The 25,183-nt window shown below is 42.2% G+C and overlaps 1 protein-coding gene across 2 annotated transcripts in view; it reads left to right on the top strand.

The window, feature by feature from the left end:
• The window catches only part of CSMD1 (CUB and Sushi multiple domains 1), a 5,442,057-nt gene that overhangs the window by 5,353,229 nt on the left and 63,645 nt on the right, over nt 1-25,183 (top strand). For both annotated transcript variants that reach the window (XM_069606098.1, XM_069606099.1), the window contains exons 66-67: nt 8,424-8,585; nt 10,265-10,377. In XM_069606098.1, coding sequence (XP_069462199.1) covers nt 8,424-8,585; nt 10,265-10,377 — 275 coding nt within the window. The remainder of the gene's footprint in view (nt 1-8,423; nt 8,586-10,264; nt 10,378-25,183) is intronic.

Here is a 25,183-nt window from a genome sequence, read left to right as displayed (position 1 = left end):
TAGTATTGTGTGAAAGAATACTTTTATATGCCAGGATAAGCAGCATAAACACTTTTCCTGAATATTGTAAAATCAATATATGCTACATGGTTCTATGTTGTTTTGCCAAAGTAAATTACCTCGTAATTTATTTTGACATGACTTTAATTTCGTTTTTTTTTTTTTTTTTTTTTAAATGGGGGTCACCCATCTTCCTTCCAAGCAAATACCACCCTCAACCCGCACATCCCCAACCCTAAAAAAAACATAGAAAATTACTTACCCACAAAGTAATGTTATCAAAGTACATTACAACAACGTAAAACAATGGTATACGATGGTACATGGATGATTATAAAGTTACCCCTGGAATGTCCGGCGTGGGGTTGGCACTAATGTTATGTGCATGCATGTCAGACACAGTTAACAGAATAACTGTTCCCTTTCTTTGGCCAGAGTTCAATAGAATAAGGGCATAGCTCACTGTGCTCAAAAGAACTGTAACATGGCGACATCCAGGATGTGTTGCTCATTGCAAACAAAAAAGTTTTTGCCCAGTCACAGTTGTACTACAACTGACTCTCAAGGCTGGTTGTGTGGCATGCAACCAGCGGTCACTGGAACATATTTAGGCCATGGCCCACAATGTGAGCAGCTAGACTATGGCGAGGCCACTCTACAGAGGGAGGGCCATGGTGACCACCACTGGCTACTGTTACTGTGGGACTATTTGTTACCTCTTCAAAACACGTGGTAGTGTTCTGTCTCAATGACCACGGCTGATGGCCTCATTGCCCCCTACAACTACAAAGAGCGACTCTATCACCCAATGAGTGCCGTCCTCGACCTGGATCACTATCGCTGCCATATTTGAAGTGTGCAAGAAAGACTTGATTCCATGTTAGTAAAGATGTACACATGGTACAATGAATTTGTTACCAAAGTCATGTTTTGTAAAAAAAAAAAAAATTCATCGATGGTTGTAGTAGGTTAACAATAAAAAGTAGTAACCGAAAGTAATGGGTATTTGTTTCACATGGAAACTATCTTCATTGTAACATCATTATGTACAGAGAAAAGGGAGAAACGGGATGCACGTACTGCATGGCTTAGAATTCTAGCTTATTTCAACAACAATAAATCTCTCGATTGAAAATTATGTTATCAAGACTTTTTTGGAAGAAACACATGCGTTATATTTATTGAATAAAAATGACATCTTTTCATTGCATCTCCTCTAAGTTGCATTGATGGGACTGCCTATTTATGAAGTTGGGTGCACACAGATCCCATCCATGTTTTTTTGTCATTTCCGCTGAAATGTGCAAATCAAAAGTGTTCATTCATGTGTTATTTCGTGTAGGCCTTGGATTTTGCACTTTGCAGTGCATGTACAATAAACCCACTTGCAATGTATGCATGGAAGGCAGCGTTTACAATAGATTCATTTGAAATCCATCTGCGTGTTGCTGCTGTAAAATGATGGCGGGTTCCGAATAGTGTCATGTTCCTTTAGAGGAGAGGATGGGAGAGAAAGAAGCAGGTATTTTCCACTCTGGCCCCTCTCTGCCACACAAATTAAGGAAACTGTGGAGAAGAGTAATATCCATGCATAAAATGTTAACACATGCATTTCTCATATGGATTTCCCTCTACTCCACAACGACAACGATACCCAGAGTGCTCTTCGTAACATGTGCCTTCTTTAACATGCCATTGCGAAGACTGCAACTGTGAGTTATTTGAAAAGACTACTGGTATGTTTCTTTTTGTAACCAGGATCCCTCCATTAGGACAAGTACTTTTTTGTTTCTTGCTAACTTAATTTATTTTGTATGTATTTATTTATTTGACATTATACAACAGAGAAGCACAGTAAAGTACGTGTTAAGTGATAACAAAACTGTGCACGAATGGCATTCCGTGCAGCCTTCAATGATTTCACAAAGGAAATGTTTTTTGTCTCCCTATTAGAAAATATTTACAAACTGAAACAGTGGGGCCCTCTTTCTTCTATGATGACATTTGTACAGCAGTACATATATTAAAAAACCAGTCAAATTAACTAATGTGTGACATGTCCTCAGTGAACATATATTTTAAACAAATGTTTCTGTCTGTAGAATGTGTCTGTTCAGAGGGTCCTTTTCAGCACAGATACTCGTCTGTCCTGCGGTATTCACTTAGTGTGACGACATGACTTATGCCTAGTAAACCCTCACACTTCCAGAAAACAAGAGTTATCCCAATTATAAAGGGGGAACAGGCAGAGGTAAGAGATATGCCTTCTTCGTCTTTGTAGTAACGTGGGTCGAGGACAGGCTATAGTCTTTAGAGGGATTTCAATGTGATCTGTACCAAACAAAACAGCAAAGCACAACACGCCAATTAAAGGTAATGTCCAATCAAGGGTCTCCCTCTCTCTCTCTCTCTCTCGCTCTCTCTCTCTCTCTCTCTCTCTCTATATATATATATATATATATACATATATATATATATATACACACACATACTTTAATTATATGCAACAATAACTAAACCCAAAATCACTACAAAACCCACCTCTGTGAAAAGAACAAAAGAATATGGAAAGATAGAAACATGCATCTCTCTGGTTAATGAAACAGTGTTGAAAGGCCATCAAAAACCACAATGTTCATAAAAGGATATTTTGCTGTGCGATAACTGGATTAAAAGAACCTAACAGTGTCTAGACCCCAAAGATGCATGAGAGGGGAATTTACCAGTCAATAATAACTTTCTGCTGTTTTTGGTGCTTCAACAATATCGGAACAGGCTTCTTGGTGCTGCGCGAGAGGTTGGAAACAAGTCTGTAATGCAGTGGTTGTGCTGTTCTAGATGGGGACTGGGTTTTGAGTCGTGGTTGAGCAGAGATTTGCTGCATTTTGAAGCAACATTTGATGAAGTGTGGATTATGAGGGCCACCAGGGTTGGTTTGACAGTCTGAAAGCAAAGATGCTGGTTACTTGATGCATATTTCATGTCAGGCAGTTCAATGCTGTGTTTGAGAGTCACAGTTCAATGAGGTGACGATGAATGGTTTGCCGATTGATTTGGATTAGCAACTAAGGGGCTGGTGGTTTGAAAAGTGGTTTGAACTTGGTGAGTGGCGCAATGAGCTTCTAATTTGAGCTGGGGCAACATCACACTCAAACAGCACGGTAGAGTGGTAAACTGGTTCTAATGTGCGGCAAAGTGGCTCAAAGATCAAGCAAGTGCCAAATGCTGCTCGGGAGATTCCTTTTGGTGTGACTGTGTCGAAGGGGTTTGAAACATGGTTCAAACTGGTTTGATGACAAGAACACACAGATCCTGGCTATTCTGACTCTCAATTCCTGTGAGTACCAATCCATGGGCTGAGGGACAAGACAAGTCTTTGTTCTCATTCTCCCAAACAAGTGGGAGGCTGGCCAACACCTGCAAGAGCCCTTCACCTTCGTGCCAGTGCAGATGGCAGAGTGGCAGGACTTGCTCCAGCAGCATGTCACCCTCATTAGTCCCAGGGGACAGTTAGAGAACAGAGCTTGTCTCTGTCTTGGACAATCAATCTTTATCTCACTGTCAGAGGGATTTGGAAATTCAACTTTCCCAAAGAAGTCCACAGAAATTCTGCTCTGTGCCACTAGAGAGCAGGCACTGCATATCAGGGTACTGATTCATCAGGGCACAGGTTTACATTATGCCTTTGTCATGGAGTTCGCTGAATGTGGAGTCTGGCAAGCAGGTCACCCTTCCTGAGATGGAATTACCTGTGTCATGTTATTATCATTACAGATCAAATAAGCAAACACTTCTACTGCCTTGCCAGATGCAAATTCCTTCTGCCAGATGCAAATTCCTTCACAAACCCAAATATGTGTTAGTTATTACTATGGGACAAAACAGAAGCTAGTGTCCTACTTTAAAAAAATTAAATATTGCAAATTAGGGCCTGCTGGTCTGCAAGGCGACTGATATATGGGAGGCTTCAGGTGATACTGGTAATCACAAATAAATATTGCAGACATGCTTAAAAGTCTTAGTAAATGTTTCTGCAGTGAAAGTATTTCCAATGTAATGTCACTGCGGAGAGTAAGGTCATTGTGTGATGCTCATAGAATGAAGTAGCTGTAGTAAGTTCAACATTCATTGTATTGTATTTTACTACTGACAGTAACTAATACTAGTTTGATTTAATTGTAATAAGCCAATAACACATTTCAAAAATAAAACACTGCAGTAAAGGAAGGACTTGCATGGAGCCAATGAGCTAAGGAAAGCTGTTAGTGCCTGCAGTCTTTACTACTTGCATTCTCTAGACTCAATGGCATTTATCTGGGATTGCATTAATGCAGTATTGACCTGGATCATTGTTGCTCACATTTACCAATCCAGCTCATTACTTTCTTTGGTAATTAGTTATTTGTTTTAATAAATCTATCAATGTTTTAGGCCAATAGCATTGATTTGCATGCCAGTATAAACAGAAACAAGAGGAGATAATTGCTCTGGTTAAGTTCAAATGCATATTAATCTTTGAGTATGGTGTTATTTTAATTATAACAAGAATAGACCTGATCTCAAGATGTGCCAATTCAGCATTCAGAGGTTTAATGTGCAACAGTACCAAACAGGCTGCTGTGGTGTAGCCTGGATTGGTTGACATTGCAGGCCTTCATCAAATGGATGCGGGCCCCTGGCTGAGGTCCTCACACCCTAAGGGTGTTAAAAAGAAAATGTGAAACTGATTGGCACCTTTGCCCTTCCCACGAAAACAAAATGAAGCTAGCGTCCACTGCATCACATTATAAAAAAGAAATCTGCCAGGCTAAAAGAAACTCCTATAATGAACGGATAGCTAAGTCCAACTCCAGTATGAAAGAATTATTCTCAATCCTAAAAGAGCTAGAGTCACCTATCTCTCCCCCTGATACCTGCCTTAAAGACAAGAACTGGTGCTCAGAGATATAACTAGCACTAACCAATAAAATTAACACCCTCCAAACTAAAATAAAAAACAAAAAAGACTCTCTGAACTTACCTCAACCAACCAACCACCACCCCTACCTAATGTCAATATCTCTGATCCAAACACCACCTTCTGCTTCACCAAAACTACTATCCTTGAGGTGGAAAAAACTATCCTCTCGCTCAAACCATCTAACTGTAAAGGTGATATCTGCCCAGCGTATATCATAAAAGAGGCTGCGAGAGACCTCTCCCCTTCATCTCCAAACTGATCAATGCCTCCTTTGCCTCTTGCACCGTCCCAGCCAATTTGAAACAATCGTGGGTACTTCCGCTTCTCAAGAAGCAAACCTTAGACCCACTCATTGCAACCAATTACAGCCCCATCACGACAGTACCATTTCGTCTTAAAATTTTGGATAAAATTGCATACCTACAGATCCAAAAACACCTTGAACAGCACAAACTCCTAGGGGTCCGTCAATCAGGACTCCGACCATTACACGGGACGGAAACTGCACTGATTGACCTGAAGACACAAATCGATGAGCTGAGAGACCAAGGGAAAACAGCATTACTACTGCTACTCGATCTGTCAGCTGCATTTGACCTGGTTGATCATAAGGTCCACTGTAGGCATCTTGATACAGCAGCCCACTTCTCTAGTGGCGCTGTTAAATGGATAGAATCCTTCTTGAGCGACAGAACTAGCAGAGAATTCTCTACTTCTGCAGCTGCGGACCCTACCCCTATCATGTATGGAGTCCCTCATGGTTCTTGTGTGTCCCCTACTCTCTACAATATATTCACCAAGCCACTGTTCGACGATCTGGACCTTCTAGGTGTCACCTAAACTAATTACGCAGATGACACTCAGATTCTCCTCCCGCTTTCTGGGGATCATGGCAAGGACCTGGCGCTGGTGAATAGAATTTATCTCATTATTCAGGCATGGATGGCCACTCACGGCTTATGCCTGAATGACGACAAGACAGAGCTGATAATCCTAGGCTCCCCATCCAACATCTCCAAACTAGGACATGAATATGCCTCTTTCATCAATTACGGTAATAATACCATCGTCTCCAAGGAGGTAAAAACTCGTGGTTTCTACCCGGATGCCACAATGTCCTTTACCAAACAACTAAATTCTCTGGCCTCTACCACAGCCTATACCTGTAAGCTGATCAGAGCAGGCAGGCCCTTCCTTTCCAACGACAGTTGCCTTATTCTGGCCAGAGCATTAATTCTATCAAGATTAGATTACTGCAACGCCCTCTACAGCAGTGCTAATAAAACTGTCATCCAAAATCTCCAAATATTACAAAACAATGCCATTAGAGCTGCACTAGGCATCAACAAAAGAGTGTATATCTCTGCCATCAGACGTCATCACAAATGGTCATCGACCTACAATAAAATACAACTAAAAATCGCCTCCTGACACATAAAGCGCTACACAACGTGGCACCGAGCTACCTCATTGATAGAATATCCAGAAGAATGTCTAGTAGACCGACCAGAACCATTAATACTAATTGTCTGGTAGTACCCAGATTCAAATTGTCTAAGATTGGCGGCACCAGTTTCCCCGTGAAGGCCGCTAAGCTTTGGAACTCCTTGCCACACCAGTTGAGAGCTGACCTCCCCTAATCTGTCTTCAGAAAGAACCTCATTACTCACCTCAACCTGACCGAAATTAACTCACCCTGTAAATATGGTATGTTAGCATGACCTAATGCGAGACTGTAAATTGTGTATAGTTCTAAATACCTACTGTAAATTTTTCTGCCTCTAAGTGCAACCTAAGTCTTGTACATTGTATTATATTTGTATTATCTCATATGTAATGACATTTCGTATTCTGCCTGCATATCTGTAACACATGTAAGCTTCGCATATCCTTCTGCGCCCTGTTACTCCTGGGTCTGGTGCACCCTACAAGTGCAATAAACAAACAAACAAACAAACAAACAAGGGAGATGTTTTTCGAGACTGTTCATTTCTACTTGCATATGTTTAATACACAAAGTACAAGACACAATTCAGACAACTGTCCCCTTTCATCTTAATGTGCTGCAAAAACAATATTCCTTTTCAAGGAAGGACGGACATAAACCCTGGTTTTGGACTCATTCCCAAGTGTGAAGAGTTCTTGTAAGAAAAGAGGTGATTTTAAAAATGCAGACCGATCAAAAGTAACAGAAGGAAAGGAGTGTTTCCTCTCTCTTTGTTCATAACGCACCAGACTTACAATAAGTCACGGCGTAGACCTCAAAGCAAGAAGGAGGAGGAATATTGTGCATTTTGTAACTCAAAAGTTATTTGCTCCAATTTTGGAAACATCTGCAATGGTGACGTTTACATTTCCAGAAGGCCGTGCTACAGTACCAATGATTCACTGACTAGCCCCCCCACCTGTATATATTTGTGTGAAGAGCAAGCTCCTGATACTAATGTTTGACAGAATACAAGCACCCAAGATGGTGCTAGTAGCGCATTACACATTGACAGCCCCTTAAAGGGCTTGCATTTGTGAAATACTAAAAAAAGGAACACACATTTTGATCCTTGCTTGAGGGATAGAACTGTAAGTTGAACATCTACAAAAAATGCAAGGATCAGAAATGAAAGTGCTAGCGTTGCACCCCTCCCTAACCCCCACCACATCTGTTCAAACAGGTGCAGGCAAATTAATCTTGTTTCCATTCATTTCAAAGCACATGCCATATGTCAGATTGGGATCTGCATTACAATTCCCCGAATTCCCCCAGCAAAGGAGGTGGAAAAGGGCATCTGAATGGAGAACAACTGTATTGTCACAAGTAAAGGAGCTGATGTCCTAGACAATCTAATCAATTACTTAAAACAATGTTTTGAGAATCTGCCTGTTAATGGGGAAATTGATTCCACTACTAGGGGCTTATTGCACAGTGCATCCGAGGGAGGATGTGGTATCTAAATAGGCCATTGATAACGCGTATGAAATATCGGCAATCATTTAAATTGCACAAGTCACATGGGGACAAAGATGCAGAGGAAGCGATTATCCTTTTTAGGGGCGATAGAGGTTGTTTTATTTTAAATGACTGTCCATTTGGGTGGCTAATATGTGTGCCTGTGCTGCATGTGCATTGATAGAAAGAGCACTAAAATGGCTTTCGTTTGTAATTTCAGCTCAGAATCTTCATTATTTCATTGATATTGGAAATGAATCCCTTCAGGCAGATTCCCTTGGTACTATTCACTGTTTCCCTGGAAGTGACACATTTGTTGATTTTTAAGAAATGTTTTTGTCAATTTGGCCTGCACATGCCGGCTACTCCTTGGCCCAATCGACTCAATGATGCCCAAGTTGAGAATTATTTTAAGAATGTGATCAGTCAGGCATAGTATACTTTTGATAACGTTATTTATCATGTGTGCTTACATAATAATAATGTAACAATTATGTATGTTTTATTTTTTCTGTGTAGTGCCGTCTGATGTATTCTTTATACATTCTGTGTGGAAAGGATTCTTTGACTATCTGGGAAAACAGCAGACTACAACAATGACAGTTGACTGGTTTAATGCTACAAGCAGCAGGGTGAACGCAACGCTCATAGACGCCTCTGGTGTAGAGCTCAAACTGTCAGGTGCGTACAAAATTGAGCTAATTGAAAGGCATTTTTGCTTTGTATATTGCACATATATTCTTTTTCGATATAAAGTCATAGTCAAACGGAATACTAAAGAGTATATCACATGTTTTTCAATATCAATGCTAAGTGCAATAGAAAAATAAAATGAAAAGGGACACACATACCTTTTTGCAATTCAAAGTCTGGTTTGCATATGCCCCAGGCACCTGAGAAGAGTATATATAGTCCTAGCCCACCGAACTCTTCAAAGAACAATTTGCCAAATGCTGATCACTCTCACTCCACACTAATTCCAGCATGTGGAGCCCTACCTCCCTGGCTTCCTACCAATCACAGCCATCTCTGCTACCGGCACGCACTACCTGTAACCCGTGGGTGCATCCCCTGTGTACACTGTTTCATTGCTTCCCAGCTAGGTTTGCACTTTAGACATTCTATACATATTAATGTGTAAATGTTCTGCATAATTGTATGGATTTAGCAAATATTGGAATTGATCAATAACATGAATAACTATGTTGTCAAGAGTTGAACGTATTCCATCAAAGGCTGCAGTAGCAAAAATCAAATGGTTAAGAAAGAGGAAAAAGACTAGATATTAAAAACAATACTTGCACCAGGATAAAGACATACAAAAAGAAGAAAGGATGCCCCCTTTTAGGACACACCTAGATAATCAAGGTAATACCAAGTTCACTCAATGTGAGAAGCGGAAGTATTGTTTGTCATTGAATGTGAGAAGCATACTTTATTAAAGGTTTATTTTAATACATATTGCTAGCATCAAGAAGGGACAGTGTAGATAAATAGAGAGGGACTCACCCAAATCCAAGTCCTGCATTTAAGGTATATGTAACCTAGCTGTTCAGTGTGAAATGACTGCCTTTTGTATGGGGAAGGGGTGTATGAGACGGGTGGGAGCAGGGCATCTGTATCTGCTCTCTCCTCTATTATATCTAAACCTGCGGCGTGACCTAGAGTCTCACATGCGTATATTTCTCTGTTTAAAGGACAGTGAGAACCATCAGTGCTTAACAGTGGTAAAAAAGGTCCCTTTGTTCATCGTTGAGTAGGTTTCTTACATATTATCATGCAATTGAATAGAAAGAATACTCCAAACAACAGAATACATGTGAGGAGGGCTTCCAAATCCTCGATCCACAAGTCAGTATTCAGTTGCATAAACATTAACGTCCTGTACATAAAACTATGTTTTTTACTAGAACCTCATAATATTCTAGAGGCTCATGGCTTTAGAGTGTATTGAAGTGTAGAATGCTTTTCACCGTGTGTAATGAAAATGTGATATAATGAGAAACAGGGTAGCTGTAATTTTTTAGGATATATATATATGTATATATATATATATATACTTTAATACTTTATGACAATTTATTTTCACGTGTCCTTATTGTTATTTTGTGTTTTTTAACAAACTTTTTTATTGATTTTTGTTTCAAAATAAACATTGAGATGAGCCGAATGACTAATTACTATCTGATGTAATAAGCCTCATTAATTGTTCTCAATGTGTCGTGCAGCAAAGATGGCTGTTGAGTTACAAGGCACTCTGTGACCATAGAAGGGCAGCCGTTGTATGTTATTGTATGATAGTGTGTGATATGCTGTATAAACTACTCACATATGTGATCATGATTTTATTTTGCTTGCAGGAAACTACAAAAAGGAAGAAGCCCATTTACTTTTAAAAATAATTAATTTAAAGTTACCTGTTGAAGATTCCGTAAATAAGTATCAAAATGACAACTGGGTTATGGATGGATATGTAAGTAGTCACACATTTTGTATATTCACATAATGTGAAAGTACACAATTCTGAATTATCAGAGTCAATCATTCATTTTCTGTTGAAACTGGATAATGCCCAATTTTGCAGTACCAGATATTCACACAGTCGCTTTGAGGAATAGAGTAGAAATGAAAACTGCATGGAAACAGGAATGATTAAACTGTGCCTTTCTGCTTGACTGACATTGTTCCTCTTTAAGCTGCGTGCACTGTGGAGAGTATATATTTTAAACTTTATCAAATTGTGCGCATATTTCCTAATCTTCTTCTGCGTTCATATTTTTGTGAAATGTGGTGCTCATCGATAAGCTTCCTATCAGTTCATAGATCACATGTTCATATTTAAACTCAGACCTGTTATCAAATTCTCAGAGGTTGGTAAGAATTTACAGATGTAAAGCAAATTCTTTAAGGTTTTGGAGGACATCTTGCTTAGATTGAGTCCTGCTTCTGCCATGGACGTGAATGTTATTGTAATAGATAATCCACAAGTGGGGCTAAATTTCAATGCCAGCCAACTCAGACTCGTGGGCTAATATGCTTATAAGTTGAAACTTTGTGACTTTTTTGACTTGGCATGCTTTGTGTAATTTGATAGTTTCTCGGGTCAAGCAGAACCAAAATCAATGAAATTGACTCATAGACAAATGACAGGCATAGTTTACAATCAGGTACTTGCCATGGGCATTTGCATTCTCAGACAACATGAAAAGTGCACATTATTGTCATATGATACTCTGGATGTATACACTTATGTACGGGAGCTATGAAGCAGACACCTAGTGGGAAAGCATTGAAGCACTGTGCACAGAGGAGTCTCCTAGTCGGTTACATATAAGAAAGGTGATAATTAGTGTAGAGTGGTAGGAGTGATGGCTGAGATGGTTCTTTGAAGACTAGGATCTGAAATGTAGGATGGATGAGAACATTCTTACTTCCATTGATAACTTATTTCAGGGACAGAGTACATTGCATGGAAAGGCATAATTATCATTTTTCTATCTTGCAGTTATTTGTCTGAAGCCTGGTAATGTGTTTTCTGGTTGTGCACTTTCTTCCAAAAAGGCTGACTTGCTTGACAAGGTAGAGTGGTGATGTTGTTGTGACTGATTTGTAGGTGTAGCAAGCTACCTGGATCATGACGTTTGCTTGAAGGTGTAGACAGTGCAGTTCCTTAATGATGGGAGTGATGTGGTCCAATTGTTTTAGTCTGGTGAAGAGACCTGTTGTGCATTGCTGGATGACTTTTAAAGGGCCAAAGTTGCCATCTGGAACACTTGTAAGTAGGGCATTGCAAAACTCCAGTTGAGAGATGACCAGGCTTGGACAACTTTTCTAAAACTTGGGCTGGGATGAAACACTAGTATTTGAGAAGGAGTGCTGGGTAATGCTATTCTGCTTGGGTCTTCTTGGCAATACAATGTTGACTAAAATATCACAGTTGATGGTAGAGCCAAGATAATTTTCTGTGAGGGAGAGGGCAGGTGTGAGTCTGTAGAGCTTCATATCCGTAAACCATGCACCTTGGCAAGACATGTATTTTCCCCATCATAGGTATTCTTAAAGGAAAATTAACCACACAATTCCTCTGGTTCCATTGTCTGGCACTAGTCCAACATCTCAAAACCGTACCCCAATTTGTTGCATTGTCTAATTTCCTGCTACCCACTCCCTTAATGCCACCCGTAAAATGGCACCAAGCATTTTGGTTTTCAGTCCATATATGGTTAAACCCCCAATGTCAGCAGACAATGTAGTGTAGACATTTAGACATTAAAACCGTTTACCCAAACGTATAGCCTTTGTTCCACTGGACAAGAATATTAGTATTGACTGAAAAGTAAAGCTAAATGATAGCATGCATATTAGCCATATGCGTTAGGCTCAATTCTTGAATTATATTTTGCAGAAGAACTGCAGCTAGTGTGTTATTCTTGCAAGGTGTAGATTCTTTACTTTTTAATGAGGCAATTATTGACAACTCGAGATAAAAAAGCCAAGAGGGCCTGATCACAGAAACACCAGGATGTGAATAATGCATACACAGCAGTGCTTAAAGCTTAGAGAATCAATGAAAGCCCACACAGCAGAATGCCATGCATGTGTCTACCTCTCCTCCCTTCCACATCAATATGAAGAAGGAGACTTCCTGTGCTTTGTGCCATGGCATACTGCATCCTTCACACAGGGGTGTAATCCAATGGTAGCCCCCAAATGCACAGAGATGCCACATACATCACTTGCAAGCACCAATGCCACATCCTGTATACTTTTTTGGTGTATATAATTAGTAAACAACGTGCATAGCAGATTGATGGAGGCCGGGAGCAATGGTATACCTACTGTATGTACTCAAGGTTATACATTACTGACTAATCCTGTCACTGGGCCCTTTTTAACTATCTGTGTAGTGAGTTACTTACTTGGCATTATATTATGATCATTCTTGTATCTTCCCTCCATACCCTCTAAGGTACATTGTTCAAATATAGCTGGCTGTCTTAATAGTCACATGTACCTATTCATACAGTATGTGTTGAAATCATCATCACCAAAGCTGTGATCACGTGTGCTTATTTTGTTATATTGTTTAAACTATTTGAAACTATTTGAAAGTATGCAACAGCTATATAGCACACAGGCATTGTGCAGTATGACTGTTCCCCCCTAATGCATGTACATTCTGTGTATGCTGCAGAATGATCACACTTGACAAGGGTGTCTATTGCTCCATGCTATACTTACTGATGCTAGAAAGAATACTTTGATCCACATCACAACCCCGTATCTGTAAATGTGCAAATGTAGATAAGCAACACCACTCGGCCATTACGATTTGCTAGTGCTTAGACAGTAGCTGTGAGATAGTCTATTTTCTCAGTATTCAAGAAGTAGTTTCTCTGGGTTGAGTGCAGAGGGTGGCTGTTGATGCACTGAGGAGGGATGGACACCGCATGTTGCACCGTCCAGACTAATATACAGTCTGCCTGGTGTAGGACATCACCACTGTTTGACAGGTCTAGACCCCATTGACAGTAAGATGAAAGCAAGGCAACATGACTGGCAAGAATGATGAAAACAAAGCAGCCGTGCATTACAGCTACATGTTAAATTAAATGACATGTATTTACAAATGTCTTAATCGTTAGTTTATTTTGGAATTTGTCATGGAATTCACACACGCACAAACATGTAAAAGAACCATTAATGCATGCAATAATATCTTCAATTCATCACAAAACATTACAATCTATTTATACCCCAGGAACAATATTAAAAATCAAAATATGTCAGCTGCTCCTTAATATTAGCACTCTTCATAAAACGCATATTAGCACCCAGGTGTTCTTCATGGTTTTGGTAGAAAATGGTAGGGAAACACTGTTTACCCACCTTCCAGAAGTAAACTGGAGGGAAAGCCCTATATATTGGGAAGGTCAGGTTAAGGGCATCGAAAATGCTGTTATACAAACAAGGAACTGACCTCATCCCATCAAAAATATTTATCTTATTACACACACTGTTTTTTCCGTGTGGTGCTCTACGAACAAAAGGCTTAAGACTAGTACGCCTATGAAACAATAAATGTTGAACCCAAATACTCTGGATATCTAATTAATTTGATATCTCAGGCTACCCCGGAGCATCGAGTGTTGCTGCCTTGGAGCAAAAGACAATATATAGAGAAAATTACTGTGATAGCTTAGTGGCTATTTATTAATTGTACAGTTATTGTTTAGCAAATAGACATGATCTCCCAAAGGAGCATTTACAAAAAATGGTACTTTCAAAAACAGAAACCATGATCATTGAAGTGCACAGTGGATTACATCGAATAGTATGGAACATAAATTCTGGTATTTGACAAGAAATAAACATTTTCAAACAAAAAACCATCCACACAATGTGTAACTGAATCCACAGTCTATATAATGAGTTAAAAAGACAAAGTGAAGAAAAGAAAACAACAAAAAGCAAAATCCCAACACGTCCTGGTTGTGTGTGATAGGGTAAAGCAACCAAATGCGACCCCCACCAGAGTCTGATGTATTAGTGGCCATGGCCAAAGGACCAAATGTCAAGTCCTAGGGTTTGGAGCCCGGGGCATGTGTGGTTCCAAACCAATGCCAGAGGTCAGGTCCTCCTGGTGACTTGGAGGATCCGCTGGTGGGAGTTTATCAAGAGACCAATCCTAGGTCCCACCTTCCAGATCAGCACCAGTGTAGTTTTTCCTAATGGGTCCTTTTTAGACAGAAAAAAAAAACATATACAATGCATTATCTATGGTATTTTTTATTTTTTATTTACTTGTGTATAATCATTAAGATTTCTACAAGGAAGTTTTCATTGAAGAAATACGACAGATATGGAGACGACAATCAGTCTTCAGATCGACCGAGTTTTCAAGTGGGATCTGTTTTGGAGGCAATGCTGTGTTTGATCTTTTCCATTGCGATGTTCAAAAGCTTTGCTGTCGCTGTGGACCATCTGGTCTTGTCGCCTGTGATGAGACGGTTCCACCATATTGCTTATCTATGGTATTAAAACAATGGACAATGTTTATTTACTGAACACTTGTTCTTCCATTTCCCTTTCCATGCTCCTAATTTCAGAATGATACATCGTAACATTGTCACTAAGAACCAATCAAAAAGTAATGGTAGCCATCATAAGTATGGCTGTGGCACATCAACCACTGATATTTTATGAATGAGATATTACTATCTTTCTCAAGTAACCACATCTTCCCTCTTTCAGCTATACAACCTTATCAAATCTGTCTGTATCTTCTTTAGATTTTATTTGGGAAAATATCTTAACCATCTTAGTTAATTATAGCATGTGCAACATTTACTTACCTTAAAAATCTCTGGTTCTGCTTTAGCCATGGAATCAGTTTGTGTCCCTAATTTTGCCATGGTGTACAAATAATCGCTGCAGTGTAGCAGTTGGGTCAGCAAGTACATTTCAAAACAGATAATTACTTTCAAGAGCTAATTGATCCTCTAGAAAAATCGATCTGATTTAGTTTGTACTGAATATATAGGAGTTTAAGATGGTAGACCCAGCAATCATTTCCAAAGCACATCTTCAGCCGTTTGTAATGATTTGTCACTTCTCAGACCACAGAGATCCATCCCTTATCTGGCAACAGCCTTCACCAGGATGAAGTGGAACTATTAGCACGGTGCAAAGTGACTTTGCACTGCCAACAAACACGTAGAGCCGGACCTAAATCACAGAGCGGTGCAACATGTAATTTTACGTATCAAAGTCACTTTGCACTTCAAAAGTACTCGTTGCACAGCACTACATGGGCCTAATTTACAATGAAACCACTAAGGGTCTGATTCATGGAATTTTTAGCACAGTGCAAATTGACTTTGCACTTGTGCAAAGTCACTTTGCACTGGCAATAGACACCCTGAATCAGAGAGCGTTGCAAAGTGTATGTTTGCAGTGCAAAGTGGTTTTGCACCAGTGCAATGTCAGTGCAAAGTCACTTTGCACTGTAAAAATAAGTCTGCACTACTTCCTGTTTTTTTTTTATATTAGGTCTATTTAGCGCAGTGCAAAGAGTACTTTTGCAGTGCAAAGCCACTTTACTCTGCAAAAATACACTTTGCACCGCTCTATGAAATGGGCCAGTTCTCTATGTTTCTTGGCAGTGCAAAGTCACTTTGCACCATGCTATACATTCCATGAATCGGCACTAAACATCTAATTCACTGGCTCGACTCTAAAATATTTTGTTATCTTATGTTATGTCATGTTATGTTATTGAATTTCTAAAGCATACATTCTCCAAAGGCATCTTATTTTTATTTAGTTATTAGGTCTCAGGGCCCACACACGCATAACAAGACTGACAACAAAGCTCAAGGGGACGAAAGGAAAGTTCACAGATTAGTCCGATTAAGGAGTAAGATTAAAGAGAAGGGTCTTGATCCTTCTTTTGAAGTCGGCCATAGTTTTTATCTTTCTCAGATCAGGAGGAAGAGCATTCCAGGATAAGGGAGCCTGGACATTGAACATATTCCCTCCAAAAGCCTCCATCCTGAATTTGGTTTGGTGAAATCAGAGGAGAGGGCCGGGCCGTTAAACCTTAGTACGGTCAATGAGGTATAAAGATGCTTCATTGTTCATGCACTTGTAGCTCAAAGTTAGAACTTTATGAGTTGTGCGATGTTTCATGGGGAGCCAATCCAGCTCCCTTCTGGCATTGGTGATATGATTGCATCTTGCAAGACCACAAGTAGCGCGCACTGCTACATTTTTTTGGATCACCTGTAGTGCTGCGATGTTTGCAAAGGAGGTACCCAGTGACAGGCTGTTGCAGTAGTCCAGACATGAGTTCACCAATGCATTGGCAAGTAGAGAAAAAACAAAAGAGCAGATGTGGCTGAGGAGTTTATTTATGTAGCCACATGAGGCCTGCAGGAATGTTCAGAATTGAGGATGACACCAAGGGTCTTCACACTTTTGGCCATCAGGATGTTGGTGTCAGCAATGGTGAAATTCTGGTAGTCAGCAGGAATTCATTTTAGCATATGCCCTGAGATAACAATCAGCATCTCAATGTTATTGGTATTTTATAAGCTCTTTGAAACACATTGTGTATAGACACTATATAAATAAACTATCATATCATATCATATCATATCATTCAAGACAAGGGAGTTATATGCCATCCAGGCCTGAATGCAGCCATGGATCTCATCAATGGTCACCGCTTCATGTGTCTAGATCCCTGAAAGCTTCAGTACCACCTTGGTATCATCAGCATATTTAGTATACTGGACACCCACGCTGTCCAAGAGCGTCAGAAGAGGCAGAATGTAAATGTTAAAGGTAGTAGGTGAGATGCAGAATCCATGTTGAACCCCACAGGAGATAGCAACGGGAACCAATCCACCATCATCAATGGCAACCCTAGCGTTATGGGGCCCTAGAAATGAGCTAACCCACTGGGCAACAAACCCTGAACAACCAACACAAAGTAAGTGATCAATCAGGTCAAAGGCTGCTGATAGATCTAGTAGTATCAGGAGAGCTTGTTGAACTTTGTCCACGATACTGGATAGATTTGATTTTAAAACCAGCTAGGCAGTTTCTGTTCCATGTCTCACTCAAAAGCCTAACTGACGTGGACCAAGAATGTTATTGCTCTCAATAAATCTCTGCAGTTGAAGATTTTTAGCAAAAAAGGCACGTTAGTAATTGGGTGGTAGTTCTTTGCCAGGGAGGGATTGAGGTTGTTCTTTTTCAAGTGGGATGATCCAGGCTTCTTTAAGAAATTGGGGGCCATGGCCCTCAGCAAAATAGAAGTTCACCAGTTTCATCGACAGTGAACTAGGATGTCCATGCCTCTTTAAGAATGCTGGGGGGGGGGGTGTCCCCATGACAGATGGTGGGTTTCATGGTGCATATAATCTTGGACAATTCTGCCTAGATAGGAGAGGGGGAGATGACTTCCAAGGTGGGGAGGTTAGCCTTATTTGATCACAGATGGATTCCAGATGTCTGGCAATTTTAAGTTTAAATTCATTATGAATTCCTTGACACCAACTTGAATCTTTGTTGGGTGCTAGCCCCATGGACGATGACTTGCCTTCAAATTCCCTCAGGATCATAAACAACTCTTTAGAATTAGACTTGTCCTATGTGATCCTTTTATTAAAGCTAGAAGTCTTTGCTGCAAGAATGGCTTCCTTCAAATCCAGTGCTGTTTGTTTGTAGTGGGAGAGTGTAAGTGGAGAGGGGATCTACACCATTCTCTTTCTGCTGCCATTTTACTGTGTCTAAGATCAAGGATGGCCTCATTAAACCATGTATTCTTGTTAGAATCTGGTTTCATTGTTCTGATTTGGAGTGGAGCTGAGGAATTAACAGCTTCATTCAACGTACTGTGTAGAAGATGGCTAAGTCTGTTGCATTGTGAAACATCTCAAGACAATTTAGTCTTGGTTTAAGAATAGTTGATCATTTATCAGGAGTGATCATTTTTAGATTTCTTGACATTTTCACAAGTCTAGGCGCATCATTGATTTTGCGAAGGGGGAGCCGGGTTGGTGTATATGAGAGGACACCAGATGGTGATCTGACCCCAGACACGCAGAGATGGATAAATCAGACAAAGGTAAACAGTGAGAAATTATCCAGTCAATAGTGTTCCCACCTATGTGTGTTGGTCCATTCACCCACTGGGCATACACTATGGGATCAAGGGGTGTCAGTATGCAGGTATGCAGGTAGCTAGTTTGTCAGAAGGGTCGTCTGCACTCAGGTTGAAGTCACCAAGAATGATGACACGTGTATTGGCTTTAGTTAACTTGTTAGGAAGGCCAATAAATTGCTCCTCAAAAGTGGGTATGGCTTTGGTGGGTCTGTATTTGACAACAACGGTCAGGGAGACTATATGATTAATATTCAGTTTCACCACAAGACTTTCACATACATCGGGTGACCCACAGGGAGTAAGATGGCAGTTCAGAAGTTTATTGCAAAAAATGGCAACCCCCTGCCTCTTTTCCCTTGATGGTTGCTCTGAAACATGTGGTAGTTGGCTGAAACAGCTAAAGTGGGGTTAGAGTCATTCAGCCAGGATTCTGTCACTGCCAGAAAATCAGGAGCACATTTAATAGTAGATCCTCAATTTCAGATCAGTGTTGAAGAAGAGACCTGGTACATCACTTGTGTGGTCACATTTAACAGGTAGAACCATAGAGGTTGGCTCTGAGAGTGGGGGGGTATAACCCAGTTCATCTGTGCTGGCAGGGGGAGCAACGCTAGTGTCAGACTGGTTGTTAGTAGAAGGAATTATAGATGGGAAGGGTGGAGAAATTAAGTGGTTACGTAACAGCATTTCGGCATCATCAGATAGAATCTTGGAGCAGGGCAGAGGTTGATGGTCTACAGTGTTCTGTTCTGTAGCTCTACCCATCTATTGCCTTTGTCTGGGGGGTGGAGAAGGCACCCAGACAGGCAGCAATGGCAGTGAACTGGGAATAGAGCTGGACAAAGTGTCCTGGTTGCTATATTTCACAATTATATTAGCAAATTGTCCCTGAAAGGATGTAGCATGAGGAGTGCGCTGTATGCTGGTGGAGGAGAAAAGTTCCTCAATTACCTTGTGAATATTTCACATGATATTTTGATGGGAAGTGGAACAGTAAAGGAAATAATACCTGACACAACAGGGACTTCAGGGGAGTTGAGCAAAGAGCCCATGATTCGCAAACCGGTGAGAACCAGCCTCTTCAAACGCGCCAATGATAACACACCACCAACGTGTTTTAGAGTACAGTTGTTGCCGGGAGATGTAGTTTCACCAAACTGAATCTTACGTCAGCAGCTCAGAGCTGAGAGAAGAGCTGCAGGCAGGTTCATCACTTACAGGATGTATGGGAAGATAATAATGAAAGGCTATGTGAGAAACAAGGTACTCACCAGATCAGATCGAAAAAGTATAATGAAATAACACTGTCAGGTATAAATTCAAATCTAGATATTTTCAACAAGAAATTCAACTTTCGTGCAGTTCTTAGTGAACTTAGTCCAAAGATTAACATAAGCGAATAGGTCTGAGTTAATTCACACAGAAAAGCAATCTTATACAACACATACAGCACTCTCCAGTCAACCAACTCCTTTGTTCTAGTGATCCAAATAGAGCAGACAGTGCCACCAGAACGCTAGATTAAAGGGTTTTTAGGGTACCCTTAAAGATGAGGTAGTTCTCTGGGACTCTAACATCACGTTTTAGTTAATTCCAGAGCTTGGTGGCCAATGCTGAAAAGGTGCAGTCACCTGCTATAACCAACTTGTGATGTAGAATGACAAGAAGATGGCCATCTTTCAAATGAAGGGCATGAGTGGGAATGTAGAGCTGAAATTTGGCCAAAAGGTATTCAGCTCCCTGACCATCTATGGCACAATGAACGATACATAGGATTTAAACTCAACACGTCCCATCAGCGGGAGTCAATGGAGATTTTGTAAAATGGGTGTAATATGTGCGCCATAAGGGGAAGCATAGCCACTCTAGCAGACACATTCTGGAGTTGCTGAAGGCACTTAGTAAGATATGGGGCTGCACCAGGTACAAAGAGTTGCAATAGTCGCGGCAGCTCATTACCAGAGAGGGTAAAACAGGGACATGAAAATGTGTTGGTAGGAATGGAAGGACTTTCCATGGTATCTTCAGCTGGAGATATCCTTCCTGGCAGGTGACACCAATGTGGGCCTTCATTTAGACTTTGGAAGATAGCTTAACTCACAAGTCCCTAACAACTGACACTGGTGAGGGGAAGGTCCAAGCAAGGGGGGCAGAAACAGGGAGGGGTCAATAGGGCAACAGCAGATGGAGGGCCAGCCACAAGAACCTCCGTCTTGTCCCCATTCAGTCTTGTCAAGTTAGAGACATCTACTGCCCCACACCCTCCAGGCAACTCCTAAACTGAGATGATGGGCCTCATTACGACTTTGGCAGTAGCGATGCCGCTATTGGCGGCATGGCTACCACTGAAAACGGGTCCGGGTCCAGGTTCCCAGAATGGGGAATTACCGGGCCCTTCATAGTTCGGAGGGCCCGGTAATTCCTCCCTCCAGGAACCCAGGCCCAGACCTTCCCCATTCCCATATGAGCCCCCATAGGGACAATGGCAATGGGAGAGGGTGCAAACAACGGGCCGATTACGAGCGGCCCGTTGTTTGCTCCCTCTTCCCCTCGCGGGACCCGGTAAGGATGCCTGGTTTGACCAGGCGTTACTTACCGGGTCCCGCAAGGGGAGCTTGTAATGAGGCGGAACGGATTAAACGGGTCTGCCTCCTTTAGCGGAGCCCGTTAACCCATTCCGCCTCAGTCGTAATGAGGCCCGATGTGTCAGTACGCAGAAGATTCAGCTGGACTAGAATTTGCAAAGAGAAAAATCCCACCTACAGCCTGGGAAATGCTTGCAGCTCATTTAGCTGCATGACGTCTGCCCATGAATGCCAGATCAAAGTGGACCTGAAGATAATCATAAAACATTGACCATTGCATTTTAATACCAAAAATATAGTAATGTATTTAATTGTTCCCAGTAGATTTTATTTTCATTATTACTACTGATTATTATACATTTAAAAAAAAATATTTGTTTATTGGTGAATGGACACAGCTTACAACAACATATAGGGCCTCATTACGACGTTGGCGGTAGCCATGCCGCTATTGGCAGCATGGCTGCCGCTGAAATCGCTTCCGGGTCCGGGTTCCCAGAATGGGGAATTACCGGGCCATTCCGAGTTTGGAGGGCCCGGTTATTCCTCCCTCCAGGAACCCAGGCCCAGACCTTCCCCATTCCCATTTCAGCCCCCATAGGGCTTAATGGGAATGGGAGAGGGAGCAAACAACGGGCCGATTACGAGTGGCCCGTTGTTTGCTCCCTCTTCCCCTCGCGGGACCCGGTAAGGATGCCTGGTTTTACCAGGCGTCCTTACCGGGTCCCGCGAGGGGACCTCGTAATGTGGAGGAACAGGTTTAACGGGTCCTCCTCCTTTTGCGGAGCCCGTTAACCCGTTCCGCCAGGGTTGTAATGAGGCCCATAGTATTTCTCCTTCCTCCCTCCCACCTTCCAGCCTGCCCACCACCCTGATTGGCCGCAGAGACTCCTGTTGGCTTCCTGGTCCTGCAGCACACCACGCTCGCCATTTGATTCCAACTTGGCTGAGCGTGTGATTGCAGGCCAGCATACAGTGCTGGTAAGACCCTCCTGGGGCCTTTGATTATTTTTGGCTGCTTCCTTTGTGTCATTGCTGCGTTGCCCCCTTCTCCCTTCCGTGATCGTTTGTGCCTGTTTCCCCTCCCTCCCGGCTTTCAGCCTGTCCTCCTCCCTGATTGGCTGCTGGGACTCCTGTTGGCTTCCTGGTCCTGCAGTACACCGTGCTTGCCATTTGATTCCAGCTTGGCTGAGTGGGTGATTGCAGGCCAGCATACAGTGCTGGTAAGACCCTCCTGGGGCCATTGATTATTTTTGGCTGCTTCCATTGTGTCTCTGCTGCGTTGCCCCCTTCTCCCTTCTGTGATTGTTTGTGCTTGTTTTCCCTCCCTCCCTCCCACCTTCCAGCCTGCCCACCACCCTGATTAGCCGCTGTGACTCCTGTTGGCTTCCTAGTCCTGCAGTACACCGCGCTTGCCATTTGATTCCAGCTTGGCTGAGTGGGTGACTGCAGGCCAGCATACAGTGCTGGTAAGACCCTCCTGGAGGCCATTGATTATTTTTGGCTGCTTCCATTGTGTCTCTGCCATGTTGCCCCCTTCGCCCTTCCGTGATTGTTTGTGCTTGTTTCCCCTCCCTCCCTCACACCTTCCAGCCCACCCTCCACCCTGATTGGCCGCTGGGACTCCTGTTGGCTTCCTGGTCCTGCAGCACACCGTGCTCGCCATTTGATTCCAACCTGGCTGTGCGGGTGACTGCAGGCCAGCATACAGTGCCGGTAAAACCCTCGTGGGGCCTTGAACATCAAAGATTGTTCCGCCAAACTTAATGAGATTGACCCTCGATTGCACCAACTCTTCCTGGTATTGAAAGCGGAGGATGCAACAAGGACGGGCGGCCTTGAGGCGGTCCATAAGGTATTGAGGAACCTCGTGGTTCTGGCATTTGTGAGTCGGGTGAGTAGTTTATGTGTCAAACAGTGTTTTATGGGGAGCCATTGAAGCCCTCTCCTTGCCTCAGAGACATAATCTCTCTGAGATAGTCCATGAATTGCCCTGACAGCTCCATTCGGGGTAATCTGCAACTCATTGAAGTTTGCTTGTGATGTACCCAACAGTAGACTGTTGCAGTAATCAAGGCAGGAGTTAACAGGAGCAGCGGCCAGCAGAGAAATGTTACTAAAAGATATGTATGGACATATGTGATTTAGTAGTTTGGTGATATAGCCGCAGGTTGCTCTAATATGGGCAACATGCGACTTCATGGTAAGCTCTGCATCAAGAGTAACATCCAGGTTTTTACACTACTGGCAACTATAATTCTACTGCCTGCAATGCTAAAGGACTTGTAGTCAGTGTGCAGTTTTTTGAGTCGCTAGGAAGTGGCCATGATCAGGAGCTCTGTTTTTCCTGTGTTGAGGGCAAGTGAATTGGTCGTCATCCATATCTGAATTGAGTCATAGATTGTATTGATGGCAAGAGCATCCTGGGCATAGATGCCTGACAGCTCCACGAAGACCTGGGTGTCATTGGCATAGTTGGTGTGCCGGACACCTACGACATTCAGGAGAGAGAGCAGTGGCATGATATAGATATTAAACAAAATGGGGGAGATGCAGGACCCCTGCGGTACCCAACAGGTGATGGCTAAGGGTATAGAGTTAATCCCATCCACCGCCATTCTGGCGGATCTAGGTCCAAGAAAGGATGATATCCATTGGGTGGCAGAGTCCATGCAGTTAGCATGTTCATGTAGCCTGGTCACAAGTAGGGAATGATCGGCCAGGTCAAAGGCCACTGAAAGGTCCAAAAGCATGAGGAGGGAAGGCTGACCTTTGTCAATGATGCTGGCGAGATTGGCTTTAAGATCCACCGTGGCAGTTTCCGTGCCATGCTTAGCTCCAAAGCCGGACTGCTGAAGATTGAGGGTGTTGTTACATTCTAGGAACTCTTGTAGTTGAAGATAGGCCATGTGATCCATGATTTTCTAGCATGAAAGGGATGTTAGTTATTGGCCAGTAATGTTTAGGAATGGAGGGGTACAGGTTTGTTGTTTTCAACAGTAAAGTGATTCACAAATGTTTGCGAAAGGAGGGACCATTGCCTTTGGTAACCCATGGGGCCAGGACATTCATACAGTCCTTAAAGATATTTGAGGGACAGCTATGTTTCAGGCAGACAGTGGATTTCATGCCGGCCACAATTTGAGATTTCAGCCTAGGAGCATTGTTTAAATTTGAATTGCGCAAAGGTTTTTATGTTTTGACTCACTGAGGCGCTTAGCGAGGTTGGAGACACAGACCTATCCGTAGGGAGAGTGTGCTGTTGGGACAAACATCTTTAGTGGGTGCAGGTTTGGAAGTGGTTTTTCCCCTCAATTTCTTTAATTATAATAATAATTAGGGATTTATATAGCGCTACGAACCCTCAGGTATCTGAGCGCTGCTTATTATTGCCCACGGTGTGTGGTGCTCATTTATCGACCTCGGAAGGATGAAAGGCTGAGTTTGGCCCCGCTGGGATTCGAACCTGCGTTAACAGGCTCTGCACGGATGTCAAAGCGAGCGCTCTACTCACTGTGCCACTTGACCTTTAAGAATCAAAAATGGCTCCTTGGAGTTTGATTTGGCCATGGTGTTTCTGTTATTGAAAATAGCAGATTTTGCCTGAATGATGGCCCTATTTACTGGTAGTTCTGAGTGCAACCTTAACAAACTTCAGACAATTCAGAACAATGCTCTCCGAGCAGCCGTTGGTCTCTCCAAATCTGACCACATTTCGAAAGCCAGGAGAGAGGCACACTGGCTGCCCATCTGAGAAAAGATTAAGTTCAAAACACTGTCCCTAGTCCATCAATGTCTCTCTAATACTGCCCCCACATACCTCTCATGCTGCATGGAGAATTACTCCACCACCCGACCGCTTAGATCTGCAAACTCTTACTTCCTGAAGATCCCCAATTTCAATCGCCTCTCGGTGGCGGTAAGAGCTTCACGGTCGTGTCCGCCAACCTCTGGAACAATCTCCCTCCAGCACTCAGAAAAGAACTGTCCTACTATATCTATTGCCGAAACTTAAAGAC

Source organism: Ambystoma mexicanum, chromosome 4p (assembly GCF_040938575.1).
Source record: "Ambystoma mexicanum isolate Mex_15411 chromosome 4p, UKY_AmexF1_1, whole genome shotgun sequence".
Taxonomy (NCBI): Eukaryota; Metazoa; Chordata; class Amphibia; order Caudata; family Ambystomatidae; genus Ambystoma; species Ambystoma mexicanum.
Note: the sequence above shows the minus strand (reverse complement) of the source record. Positions and strands in the feature narration are given on the sequence as shown.